The following is a 14,502-nucleotide window of genomic DNA, read 5'->3' as shown; positions in this document are numbered from 1 at the left end:
ACTACTATGTCCTATCATAACATTCCATACATACTTAAAACCAAGCAAAGGGTGGAGTCCAGCTTTAAAAACTAAACAGGCATTTTAGACAACACATTCTTGGCAATGGAACTTGGACAACATTTATCAAACATGGTAGAGAAAGTTCTCACTTTGCATTATAAAAAAGACAGCCAGATATCAACTGTTATGGAAATGAAGATGGAAAATTTCAAGGAACTGTTTAAACTACTTTCTAAAAGAGATTTCCTCCACTGCTAGAGATCTTGAATAGCCTCCTGGTCAGTCATCCAGAAGCAATTCTTCACATAATTGATGAACTTGGCTTCCACTTTGGGAAGAGAACCACCCTTTGCTATACTTACTTAAATGTTTGCTTTAATGTCTTCAACAGAACTAGGACCTTTTGGTGTTTTAGGAGTTTTTTTTCCCTGTTTTTTGAAGGTTTCTTGACCTTTTGATCTTGGTGTTGAGGGTTTTGAGTCTTTTCCATTTTGGTTTGATTTTTGTTCATTTTTGGCTGGAATATCTCATGTAGATTTCTTTACTGGAGCTTTCTCTTCAGCTTCATCATCATCATCAAAATCATCATCATCATCTTCATCAGCAGCAAGTTTTACTTTTTTCTGTGGAACTTTGTTACCACCGCCAGGTGCAGATCGCTTTCCAGACATACTTAAGCGTTTTACATCCTCCTCTTCATCTTCTGATTCTGCATCTTCCTTCACAACTACTAAGTGCTGTCCACTAATATGCACAGGCCCTGAACCACACTTCAACCTTAAGACCACAGGTGGTGTAATTTCAAAGCCACCAAGAGAAACCAATGGTTGTACAGACATTTTCAAAGTTGCCAGTGTTACTTTAATTGGACTGCCTTCATAATTCATTTCCTCTGCCTCAACGATGTGCAGTTCATCTTTTGCCCCAGCCCGTTAGCTGACTGTTCTTAATGATAACTGGTGCTCATTTTCATCATTATCCACCTTAAAGTGATAATCTTTGTCAGCTTTTAGTTCACAACCGAAAAGGTAGTTCTGAGGCTTCGGCGGGCTCATGTCCATGTCCATCAAATCTTCCATGGGGGGTGGCACACACTTGGGGTGGGTGTTGAGGAGATGGACGGAGACACCTAGCGACGGTGTCTCACACTAAATGCGTAGAATGGAATCACACCAGGGACTTTTTTTTTTTTTTTTTTTTTTTGAGGTAGGGTCTCAGTCTAGCTCAGGCTGACCTGGAATTCATTCTATACTCCCAGGGTGGCCCAAACTCACAACAATCCTCCTACCTCTGCCTCCTGAGTGTTGGGATTAAAGGCATGCGCCACCATGCTAGGCTTACAGTGATATATTTCTTATCCTGTTCTTTAAACTGTTGTCAATGTATTTTACTTTTTATACATGGAGTACATTGTTATTAATATTACTTTGGCTTAAGCAGCCAAATATCACTTGAAATGATTTAAATAATAAAAATGATAAATATATAAGTCATGTTTCTGTTTTCATTTTCCTCTCCTGAAAGATTTCTTTGGATGTTTCTTCTTGTAGTTGTAGATCTGCTGAAGATAAAACTTTCCCTTGTTTGTTTTTTAAAATTTTATTTATTAGAGAGAGAAAGGGAATGTTTGGATCAGATGCTGAATTACAGGTCTGTCAAAGCCAGTAGGTTGACATCTCCTGGTTCCCTCTTTGGACTCCTGCCCCTGACTAACTGTCTGAAAGAAACTATTTTTCTCCTGTCTCCTTCAATTTCATAGGTTCTAGTCCATAACCAGTTGGTCTCACTGTTTTAGGCCTATGGCATTTACATCATAGGAGAGAGTGTGAGGCAGAGAAAAATTTACTTCATTCTTTAACTCAAGGGTTAAAGAGAAAATGAGGAAGGTGCCAGGGTCCCACAATCCCCTTCAGGACTTACTTTTTTGTTTTAATTTTAAGGTAGACAGATTTTCTTTTAAACAAAATTTATTGACAACTGCTATACTTATAGAAAATAAACCATGATAATTCCCTATCCTCCTCCCTTTCCCCATCACAACTCCACTCTCCATCATATCCCCTCCCTCTCTCCATTAGTCTCTTTTTTATTTTGATGTGATTGTCTTTTTCTCTAAGGGTTTTGTGAAGGTATTGCTAGGCACTGCAAGGTTATGGATATCAAGGCCAATTTCTGTCTGGACAGTTGCATTGTAAGGAGTGATACCCTTCCTTTGGCTCTTACATTCTTTCCACCTCCTCTTCTGCAATGGACCCTGAGCCTTAGAGGGTGTGATAGAGATGTTTCAGTGCTGGGCTCTCCTCTGTCACTTCTCAGAATTATGTTGTCTTTTGGGCCATCCCAGTGGTTACTACCATCTGAAAAGATAAGCTTCTCTAAGTGAGAGTAGCATTAATATATGAATATGAACATTAAAGTGTAGTGCTTTCAGGGCAGTTTGGTGAGCATAATATATGAATGTATCCAGACAAGAGCAGGCTTTATACCCATAAGGCTCATGACCTCCCCTTCCATAAGCTTTTGATTAGGTTTTCAGTATCAGGCATATATTCCCTCCCATAGAGTGGGCCTCCAGTCCAATTAGAGAGTAGCTGGTTACCCCCACAGCAAACATGGCACTGTTGCACCCATTTGGTTATTTGTCCTGTCTGGCCAAACTTGAGGCTTCCAGTGTCCACTGTTTCCACTGCTGATGACTTCTGTCTCCAATAGGGTTGTATGTAGTGCAGCTTTTACCAGCTTTCAGTTGGCTTGTCTACAGGGAGAAGATTTTCAGCTCAGCACCAGTTGATTTCTCAGTGACCTTGCCGCCTAGACATTTGAAGTAAAGACCTCACCTCTTAAAATTCTGTCTCCCAACAGCACTCAGCTGACGACCATGCCTTTAACTCATTAAGTCTGGGGGACATGCCAGATCCAAATTATAGTACTAGCTATCTTTGTATTGCTATAAATTGTCTTGAGCTTTGTTTTGAGATGTGGTTATTTTGAGAACTTGTTTTCACAATTTGTTAAGTCAGTCTGGAGCAGTACTCAGTCTAAGACTGAGGCTCAGAATTTAGAAAACTATGGAGACAGTTTATTTTGGGGCCCACAGATTTATTAACACCAAACAGGATGCTGGTGGGATTCAGAGCAGAGAAAGAAAAAAATGAGAGGATGCGCTGAATCCCCTTGAAGGGGAAAGTTTTAAGGGCTTTGGGGGAGGGTTGGGTCATGTGCTATGTGGTGGGTTGTCTGGATACTGTATATGGTGCCCATTTCACAAGGAGATGGGAAATTATGGAGGAGCCAAATCTTTCTAAAGTGGACTTTGGTCTCTCTTTTGGGTCCCCAGGTGTTAGCTGTAAAAGAGGGGCAGTTTTCCTCCCTCAGATACGGAAGGGCTTAGGAATTGCCACAATAGAAAGTCCTGGTGTGGGAGGAGGAGGAGCTCAGGGACTGACCAAGACTCCCTGCTCCTGAGTTAAGACATTCTAGACTACCTAATGGTCTGTGCAGTATGACTGGTGAACTGGTGGGACTGGCCCTATTCCTGCTCTGTGTATGCTCTGTGTAAACACTACGTGCTGTTTTCTTATTTTAGATGCCTAGCCTCAGGTTTGTCTTGCCTATGTGTACCACTCAGTACTCTCCTGCATAGTAGGACACAGTTTCTGTATGGGATTCTCTTTCTGAGCAGCTCTGTCCCTGCAGGGTTTTGTTTTTTTGTTTTTTGTTTTTTTCCAGTAAGCCTTAGTTGTCTTGCTCTGTCTGTACTCAGCTCCATCTCCCTCATACAGGAAATCTGCCAGGCCCCACTTGAGTTTTCTCCCTGTGTACTTGCCTGGAAACTTGGAAGGCAAGAATAGGTTGCTCTGTTTATTTCTCATCTGTCAGGGACCACTATGTTTTGCTAGCCTATGTCAGTGTGTTCAAAACCATTATTTTTTGCATTTTATTTCTGTTTTTGTTTTGTGAGGTAGGGTTTCACTCTAGCTCAGGCTGACCTGGAATTCACTGTGTAGTCTCAGGGAGGCCTTGCACAAGGATCCTCCTACCTCTGCCTCCCAAGTGCTGAGATTAAAGTCATGTGCCACCATGCCCGGCTATTTTTTGTATTCATCTGGTTACTTCTTAAGTTTCTTTGGGTGTTTAAGGTATGAGGGCAGATCTGGTCCCAGTTATTCCATTTTGCCAGAGACTAATGTTCTGCCTAGCAGTAGTTTTAACTTAAAAGAGCTCTTGTACTGGATTCTTATAGAACATGCTAATAATAACCACTTCTCATTTCTATTCAAGAGACTATTTATAGATGACTATATGATAAACAAATCAGCCAACAGGAACTTTTGAAAATACTCTTGGAGTATTAAACTAATTACCTGTGTTTCTCATTCTGAGGAAGGTCTTGAGTTATTTAGATCTGATTTATAATTTTTAATAACAATTTATTAAATTCCTAATCATTTTGATTTTATTCACAGAATTAAGAAAAAGAAAGAGCAACAGCGTTACGCTGAAGAGCAGAAGATGCTGAGAATGAACTCTCATGAAGTACCATATTCAGGAGAGAAGATGAGTGACATTTTAGCTCAGTTACAGCTTGATGAACTACAAGGAGCCAGGGCAAAACAGCAACAGAAAGAAAAAGAATATGTAAGGTGATTTGAAAAGTTCTGCATGAAATTCTGGCTGTAGAGGAGACTTAGTAGGAAATTAGTTTTTCCATTTTCCATGTGAAAATTGTCTGTGCCATCTCATACTTTTCCTTATTTGCAGTGCACACTTCACCAAATGTCTTGATTGACTGGTGCCTCTTGGAAATAGCACTGCATTTTTTCCTAGTGCGATTTCTCACTGCGAAGAGGATGACTTGAGGTGCAGTTATGAAAGAGTTTTAATGTTAAAATAGGATTCAAGTTTATTCTTTTCCTAATAGTTCATTTTGCCTGGTCATACGGTATCTTTACAGATATGTAGAAGCTTTACGAGCCCAAGTCCAGAAGAAAATGAAGCTGTATAATATTATTTTACCTCCATTATGCTGTTGTGGTCCTGATTTTTGGGATGCTCACCCTGATACCTGTGCCAACAATTGTATCTTCTATAAAAACTATAGAGGTAAGTTTTTTGAAGGAATAGTTGGGACCTAATAGTAATTTTTAAAAATCTGGCAAAAGTAGTGATGATGATAATTTAGGGTTTAGTGAGTATTTACTATATGTTACTGTATATGAATAAACTTTATTTATAACCTCTTTACAAAACAACTCTCTGAGGCAATTAACATTACGAGGGTTTTATTTCTCTTTGAGACCTGTTATCTAATTGCCCCATTTATGGTGGGGAAATACTTCCAGCTCATTCCACTGTAAGGGAACTTGGGTTGCAGGTCTTCCCTTAGTTTAAGAATAGTAAGAGTTTGCCTTCTATGGCTATCTAAGTTAAGAGTCTGTCCCATTGAGTTCTCTGTTATCCACATAATTGAATGGCATCTAATACAGGCTTGCTAGCATTTATCCATATTAGACTATCAGTTCTGCTAGGGGACACTGAGAAATATGAGGAGCTCTGTCAGGAGTCCCTGTTAGAGAGAAGGGAGTCCTTCCTGGTCACTAATGTTTCCTGCCCATTCTGAAGATATACTGATTTCTGGAGAGTAGAGATTATGTCAGGCTCATCTACATTGCTAGTATTTGTATTCTTGGTGCACTTTATATGTGTGAGATTAGTTTCTTAACAGTTCTGTGAGTTATATTTTTAGAAACACATGTCTGATCATTCATTCTCTCATTTTAAAACTTCTAGAACTCCCCCATGATGTATAAAATGTAGGGCAAATTTTATAGGTTTTCTGTCTGGCATCCAGCTCCACTTTAGCCTTATCAAACTTGCTCTTGTGTCTTTTGCATCTTATATACTCAGTTCTGTACCTGTACCTGTAATGCCTTCTTTATTTTACTTCTATCATTCCTCCAAGGCCCACTTTAAATGACACTGTTCCTAGAAATATTTCTAGCATGCCCCTAGTTCTTTATTCATTTTCATCTGTGCTCTGTGATGACATTTTGTATATGTCTGTAGTTTGGAAGTACCACACAGCATCTACTGTATTCTCTTTTCTGTTCTCATAGAGTGCTTGTCAATTGTAATTACTCAATAATTATTTATTCAGTGGCTAAAGTTAATATCTATGAGACTCTGAGTAGAGAAGCAGTTCTAATAGGAAAATGGGTGGGAGAGTCTTTTAGAATTTGACTTTATTCACTGTGCAAACCTTTATTTGCAGCCTATAACCGGGCATTACATTCCATCATCAATTCCTCTGATATCTCCGAGGGAACTGCAACTCTTCGAAATGCCATTCGTAATTTTGCTTGTGCACACAAAAGGACTTCAAAAAGAATCTGTAACATGAATCTGAAATCAGCTGAAACAACTGGTAGTATTTCAGCCTTCTCTTAAAATTAACCCTGAAAAAATTATTTAGGAAAGGCTGTTGAAGTGTTTACGGTGTATTATCTGGAAGGAAATACTATTCCACATAATAACTGTCTCTGAAGTTAGATGCCTGCATAGGACCAGGATAGAAGGTTGACTTTTAAACTTGTCTCTTTGTTATGAACTGTGTAGTACCTATTTTTTTATTCTGTTCTGTTTTTTTAATCTTAAGTTTTTCTTTTCTCTGATCAGAGTTTATGAGACATGTTTGAAATGGTCATAATAATCATCTTTTTAAAATTGTGTCTTTGAGATTTGACAGTACTGAAAATATCTGGATAAATCAAAGTTTTATTGCCAAAAAGTGTCTTGAAAATCTTTTAAGCAGACCAAAAATGAATCTGGAGTCAAAGGAGTTATTCAGTCCTATCTCATTTCCTTATTAACAATCTGGAGCTTGGGAGATGGTTCAGAGGTTAAAGATGCTTGCTTGCCAGACCTACTGGCCTGAGTTCAATTTCCCAGCCACTCACATAGAGCCAGATGAACATTCATTTGTAATGCCAAAGACCCTGGCATGCACACCCGTATATATGTGAGCGTGTGCATGCAGGCACACACATACACACACACACACACACACACACACACACACACACACACACACATATGCAGGTAAACAAATAAAAATTTAAACATCTGGTAAATGACATGCCTAGAACAAATGGAATAGGAGCTGTAACAGTTGGTGTGGATTTATTATTTTTCTCTTGTTTCTTGATATAAGGTTTGAAAATAATATAAACTAAAGATATACTAACTGTTCCTTTTTCTTACTTTCTCTAATACACAGTGCTTTTTTTTAAAGAAACAGTAGATTGTGTCTCAAAGAAACAAAAATTAAGAAAAAAGCCTAAACTCTTAGCCAAACTATTGAAAACAGGAGTGAATGATAGGCCTGACAGTTATTTAACCAAATTAGACATTGAATTCAGTCAAAATCCCTGAAGTAATTAAACATTTTATTCACTCTTAAAGACTTGTCTTGAAATAGTTTTATTTAGATATAACTCACATATGCTTACACAAACTGCAGATTTAAAGTATACAGCTTGATTGCTTTTAGAATATTCACAAGGTTCTACAACCATTGCCAGTATCAAGTTTTTGAACACTTTCATCACTAAAAAGAAGACCTAACAGTCCCATCCTGGATATATGCCCAAAAGAATTAGATACACTATCTGAAACAGATATTTGCATACCTCTATTCATAGTAACATTGTCCATACAATAGTCCATGTATTGCAGTAACCCAAATGCTCATCATGGATGGATGAATTTAAAAACAAATATAATATATACTTGTGGTAGAAGAGCTATCAGGTTAAAAAAAAAAAGAAGAAGAAGAAATCCTGTCACATGTTACAATATTAAGCTGGGTAAAATAAGGCAGTCACAAAAAAAAAAAAAAATGGTATATCTACGAACCATGGTATTGTGAGATCCATGGAGTAGTCAAATTCACAGAAATAGTAATATGGTGGTTGCTGGAAACTGAAGTTAGGAGGCAATAATAAGTTACTGTTAGTGGATATAGAGTTTTAGTTTTACTGGATAAAATAATTCTAGAAGTCTTTTCACAGTAACGTAACTAATGCTGTACTTGGTTACAGTAGTAAAGTTTAATCTTTTGTGTTTTGAAATGCAGTGTTTATTTAACTTCATAAACACTTCATTTTAAGCATACCAGAGTAGCAGGACATTGCATGTGTTTTACATCCAAAGCTTTCATTGATTCAGCTGTTTTTTGCTTTGCTGACAATGAAGAGTTCTACAGTTCAAACATGTCTCATGTCAGCTACCTTCCTCCTTTTTCACAGCTAAGAATATCAGCAGAATGTTATGTCACTGTATACAAAACCAGGACAACCTGAAGCCAGACCAGCGCCTACCAGTGTCAACAGGTCAAGCTTCATAGTGTATCCTCTGCACTATTGCCCCTCCAAAAGGCATTTTCCCCACATCGAGCAAGGACCATCAGTACTTTGTCTTTATCATTTTAGCTTGTCTTATAGCTGTTTACAAATTATAATTATATGCAGTTGACAACTCAGGATATATAGGGCAATAAGCATGTCAATCCCACCTTACAAATGAAAAACAAAATGCCAGAAACATCTTCAAATTCCTTGTTACACCATTAGTAAAGTATACAGAGTAAGGAGAAAACAAGAATTCCTTTCTGTTTTAGAAATGTTTGAAAGTATGTACAACTTTGATACAGTTTTAGAAAGCTCTGGACACCTGTGGCCACTTAATGTAAACCACTGATACTGTGAGAGACTCTAACTGGTCAGATTTTGTAATGGAACTTCATGAGACAAGTAGACAGGGCTCAGGGCTCACTTAAGAGATGTGTCATATCAGTGTTCCCTTATTAACAAGTAAAAGATAAGTGTTTTAGTTGGGTGTGGTAACACATGCCTATAATATAAGTGATGGTGAGGCTGAGGTAGGAGAGCTAGGAGTTCAAATCTAGCCTCAGTTGCATACCAAGTTTGAGGCCAACATGGGTTATACAAAACCATCTCAAAATAAATCAATAACAACAACAACAACAAAAATATTCCTCTTCTTTCTGGGGAACAAGAAGAATTCATACAGGAACTTTGAGCATTAAGGTTCTTTTTCTTCTTGCCTCTTGTAGCTGGACCGTTATCCTGTACTTCTGGATCATAGTGTGATTTATCTGCTTTTGTCATTTTGTCAGATGTAGATTTCTCTTTCCTAGTCATTATCTTCTGCTTCCCAGGACACTTCGGTAAAATTAACAGGAACTTTGGGACTTTTCTTCTTCTGTTCTTTGCACAACTGCATTAAAAAAGCACAAGCAGACACCTTTGACCCTTGCCTTCTTGGGTCACCTTACCATCCTGCCTATGGTTTGCATCATGAAAGCCACCTGTTTAACACTTCAAAATTTAGAAATAAGAAGCTGGAGGGATGGCCCAGTAGATAAGACACTTACCTGCAAAGCCTATCGACCTGGGGTTGATTGCCCAGTACCCACATAAAGCCAGATGCACAGTGATGTGTGCATCTGGAGTTTTCTTGCAGTGACTGGAGGCCCTGGCATGTTCATTCTTTCTCTCTGTGTCTCCCCTCCTCTCCCTCCTCCTCTTCCTCCTCTCCCTCTTCTTCCTCCTTTCTTCTTCTGTCTCTCTCCTTGCAAATAAATAATGAAAATATTTTAAGCTGGGTGTGGTGATGTATGCCTTTAATCCTAGAACTAGGGAGGCAGAAGTAGGAGAATCACCTTGAGTTCTAGGTTACCCAGTGAATTCCAGGTCAGCTTAGGCTAGAGCGAGACCCAACCTTGAAAACCCACACACACAAAACAAATTTAGAAATGTAGAAGTAAAACAAATCCATACTTAAAAGCATTCCCCATTCTTTCTACTCCTGAACCTTCCTTCCAGTCCTGGGCAGCAATTAATCAATTTTTCCTATGTGTAGATTGGCCAGTTTTTACTTTTCTTATAAATATTGAAATGTACACTATGTACTCTTGTGTGATCAGATATTTTTAATTTATCCTGAGGTTTCTAAGACTCAGCCATGTTTTAGAATGTATTAATTGTTGCTTTTTATTGTTGAAATGTGTTATATTCTGTCTATAAAACCATATTTATCCATTCATCAGCTGGAGGACACTTGCAGGGTTTCCACTTGGTAATTATTTTCACCAAGATGTACAATTGTCTGCATGGTTTTGTAGATTGTTGTTTTCATTTTTTTTGTTGTTGTTACAATACTTGGGAGTAAAATTGCTACATCCCCTTATAGCACTGTGCCTAACCTTTTGAGAAACTGTTTTCCAAAGTAAATGGACCATTTGCCATTTCTACCAGAGGGTATGAAGGTTCAGAGTTCTTCATATCCCATCAGCACTTGTTGTTGCCTGTCTCCTTTGACAGATGGTTGTGAAGTAGTATTATGGTTTGAATTTGCATTGTCCTGATGGCTGTTGTTGACTTTTTTTTTTTTTTCATGTATCTTTTGGCTATTTGTATAGCTCTTTGGGGGAAACTTTTTCAGATCTTCTGCCTACTTCATAATTGGATATTAATTAGTCTTTTATTTTTGAGTTAGAAGGATTCTTAATACAGTCTTATCTATAGATCCTTTACCAGATATAAAGTTGATAAGTGTTGACTCCCATCTTGGTAATTATTTTTTCACTTTCTGGTTTTTTTTAATTTTTATTTTTTTATTGACAACTTCCATAATCATAAATAATATTCCATGGTAATACCCCCCCACGTTCCCCTTTGAAACTCCACTCTCCATCATATCCCCTCCCCCTTTCAGTCAGTCTCTCTTTTATTTTGATGTCATGATATTTTCCTCCTATTATAATGGTCTTTTGTAGGTAGTGTCAGGCACTGTGAGGCCATGGCTATCCAGGCCATTTTGTGTGTGGAGGAGCATGTTGTAAGGAGTCCTACCTTTCCTTTGGCTCTTACGTTCTTTCTGCCACCTCTTCTGCAATGGACCCTGAGCCTTGGAAGGCGTGACAGAGATATTGCAGTGCTGATCACTCTTCTGTCACTTCTGCTCAGCACCATGGTGCCTCTGAGTCATCCAAAGGTCACTGCATCTGAAAAGAGAAGCTCCTCTAACCAAAAGTGAGAGTAGCATTAATATATGGATATAAACATTAAGAACAGTACTTACTGGGTAGTTTGGTGAGCATAGTATGTACATTTAGCTAGACAGCAACAAATGTTATACCCCTAGGGCTCATGACTGCTCCTGTTGTAGGTGTGCAGTATCAAGAATGTATTTTCTCCCATGGAGAGGGCTTCCAAGCAAATTAGAGGGTAGTTGGTTTCCCCCATAACAGATATGCCACTATTGTACCTGTTGGCTCATTTGGCCTAGCTGGCCAAATATAAGGCTTGCAGTGTCCACTGTTGAGTATCTTCATGGGTGATTTCTCTCTGTCTCCCATTAAGCTGCATGTAGTGTGGCTTTTTCCAGCTTTCTGTCAGTTGGTCAACACGGAGGTTTTCAGCTGAGCTCCAGCAGGATTTTTCAGTGACCTTGCTGTCAAGTATGTGGTATCTTCAGCAATATCCATTTCTTAATAATTTCTTTGGAAAATAAATGTAAATTTTGATGAAATCTAGTTTGTCTACATTCCTTTTTGTGGTGTGTACTTTTGTTATTTAAAAATCCATTAACCAGCAAGGCGTGGTGGCACACGCCTTTAATCCCAGCACTTAGGAGGCAGAGGTAGGTGGATTGCTATGAGTTCAAGGCCACCCTGAGACTGCATAGTGAGTTCCAGGTCAGCCTGAACTAGAATGAGACCCTACCTCGAAAAATAAAAGAAATAAATCCATTCCTTAATCCAAAGTCACAACTTTTGACTTGTTTACTCCTACATAGTCGTCTAAGAGACCTTAATAGTGTTTGTTATCTCTTAAATTTAAGCTTATGATCCCTTTTGAGTTATTTCTTGTGTATGGTATTGGGGGTTCAACTTCATTCTTTTATGTATATATACCAAGTATACCACTCCAACTACCACTTGTTTAAGAGATAACTCTTATTTGCTCCCATTGAATTGGTTGTAAATGTCAGATTGCAGTTCTTAAATTTCAGTTCTATTTCATGGATGTGTATATCTGTCCTTATGTATATTCTGTCTGGAGTACTTTAGTTTTGTGGTAAGTTTTGAAGTTGGAAAGTGTTATTCTTCCAAATTTATTCTTCTTTTTTCAAGATAGTTTTACTCTTCTGAGTCTTTTACATTTTTCATATGATTTATCTTTTTTGGTTTTTGTTTGTTTGCTTGTATTGTTTTAGATAGGGTCTTACTCTAGCCCATGCTGTCCTGGAACACTCTCTGTAGTCCCAGGCTGGACATGAACTTACATTGATCCACCTACAAGGGCTGGGATTTAAGGCATGAACCATCATGCCTGTCTTTTTCATAAGAATCTTAAGGTCACCTATAAAAAGACCAGCTAGGGTGCTGGAGAGATTGTAAAGGGGTTAAGGTATTTGCCTGTGAAGCCTAAGGACCCAGTTTCAATTCCTCAGTATCCACATAAACCAGATGTACAAGGTGGTGCTTGTGTCTGGAGTTTGTCTGCAGTGGTAGAGGCCCTGGCATGCCCATTCTCTCTATCTATCTTCCTTTCTTTTTTTCTCTCTCTGTCTCTCTGTCTTCCCCTCTGTCTCTGTCTCACACACACACTCTCTCTCTCTCTCATAAATAAAATATTAAAAGACCAGCTGTGATTCTGTTGGGGAACATACTATGCTGTTGCTGTATCTAGAGGCTGCTGTATATGACCCTTAAGCATGAGATGTCTCCCCACTTATTTATAGCTTTAAGTTTTTTCAACAATGTTTTCACAGTTTACAGAAGGTAAAACGTACTTATATTAAATTCATTTCTATGTACATTGTTCTTGATATCTATTGTAAATTAAATTGTTTCCTTAATTTCATTTCACCGTGTTTGTCACAAGCATATACAAATACAATTGATTTTTACAGTTATGAGCTTTTTAGATGATACATTAGAATTTTTTATATATAAGATCTTACTGGAGGACTTCCGGTCAAGATGGTGTCTGCCATCTTACGCTTCAACTCATGGGGAAGAAAAGGCAAGATTTTGGAGGGTTTTTTTGATTATTTTTTTTATTTTTTTATTTATTTTTTATTTTTTAATTTTTATTAACATTTTCCATGATTATAAAATTTATCCCATGGTAATTCCCTCCCTCCCCAACCCCACACTTTCCCATTTGAAATTACATTCACCATCATATTACCTCCCCATTACAATCATTGTAATTACATATATACAATATCAACCTATTAAGTATCCTCCTCCCTTCCTTTCTCTTCCCTTTATGTCTCCTTTTTAACTTACTGGCCTCTGCTACTAAGTATTTTCCTTCCCACGCAGAAGCCCAATCATCTGTAGCTAGGATCCACATATGATTTTTTTTTTTTTTTTTTTTTTTTTTGGTTTTTTGAGGTAGGGTCTCACTCTGGGCCAGGCTGACCTGGAATTAACTCTGTCATCTCAGGGTGGCCTTGAACTCATGGCAATTCTCCTACCTCTGCCTCCCGAGTGCTGGGATTAAAGGCGTGTGCCACCACGCCCAGCTTAGGATCCACATATGAGAGAGAACATGTAGTGCTTGGCTTTCTGGGCCTGGGTTACCTCACTTAGTATAATCCTTTTGAGGTCCATCCATTTTTCTGCAAATTTCATAACTTCATTTTTCTTTACTGCTGAGTAGAACTCCATTGTATAAATGTGCCACATCTTCATTATCCACTCATCAATTGAGGGACATCTAGGCTGGTTCCATTTCCCAGCTATTATAAATTGAGCAGCAATAAACATGGTTGAGCACGTACTTCTAAGGAAATGAGATGAGTCCTTTGGATATATGCCTAGGAGTGCTATAGCTGGGTCATATGGTAGATCAATCTTTAGCTGTTTTAGGAACCTCCACACTGTTTTCCACAATGGCTAGGCCAGATTGCATTCCCACCGGCAGTGTAGAAGGGTTCCTTTTTTTCCACATTCCCGCCAACATTTATGATCATTTGTTTTCATGATGTTGGCCAATCTGACATGAGTGAGATGAAATCTCAATGTAGTTTTAATCTGCATTTCCCTGATGACTAGTGACGTAGAACATTTTTTTTAGATGCTTATATGCCATTCGTATTTCCTTTGAGATTTTGGAGGGTTTTAGGACCTGCAAATCCTAGAAGACCTCCAGTGGGAGGGCACAGAGGAGCAAATTAGGGAATCTGCTGATTCCCATGCTCTCAGGTAGCTCACCAGTCCCCTGAACCCCTCAAACAGCTGTCCCAGCTGCTGCCCACCATGCTCAGACCAGGTCCTCCTGCACTTTCTGCAGGCTATTCAGACCCAGGCCAGCAAGCTAACATTCCCCCTCCCACTCTCGGTTTTCCTCCTCCTCCCCACCAATGGGACCACCACCCATCGCTGTGCTGCATGCATCCCCT

At 38.6% G+C, this 14,502-nt stretch overlaps 1 protein-coding gene and 1 pseudogene across 5 annotated transcripts in view; one reads left to right on the top strand and one right to left on the bottom strand.

Moving 5' to 3' along the window:
• The window catches only part of Ccdc15 (coiled-coil domain containing 15), a 154,737-nt gene that overhangs the window by 127,521 nt on the left and 12,714 nt on the right, over window positions 1–14,502 (top strand). For 4 of the 5 annotated variants that reach the window (XM_045145104.1, XM_045145106.1, XM_045145107.1 and 1 more), the window contains 4 exons: window positions 4,470–4,646; window positions 4,958–5,106; window positions 6,275–6,427; window positions 8,310–9,530. In XM_045145104.1, coding sequence (XP_045001039.1) covers window positions 4,470–4,646; window positions 4,958–5,106; window positions 6,275–6,427; window positions 8,310–8,407 — 577 coding nt within the window. In that variant the 3' untranslated portion in view covers window positions 8,408–9,530. Of the gene's footprint in view, window positions 1–4,469; window positions 4,647–4,957; window positions 5,107–6,274; window positions 6,428–8,309; window positions 9,531–14,502 lie in introns of those variants that run through there. The other variant, XM_045145105.1, reaches the window with a different exon arrangement.
• On the bottom strand, window positions 229–1,097 carry LOC105944917 (annotated as a pseudogene).

Source organism: Jaculus jaculus, chromosome 3, assembly GCF_020740685.1.
Source record: "Jaculus jaculus isolate mJacJac1 chromosome 3, mJacJac1.mat.Y.cur, whole genome shotgun sequence".
NCBI lineage: Eukaryota > Metazoa > Chordata > Mammalia > Rodentia > Dipodidae > Jaculus > Jaculus jaculus.
This window is presented reverse-complemented; position numbering and strand designations above follow the sequence as displayed.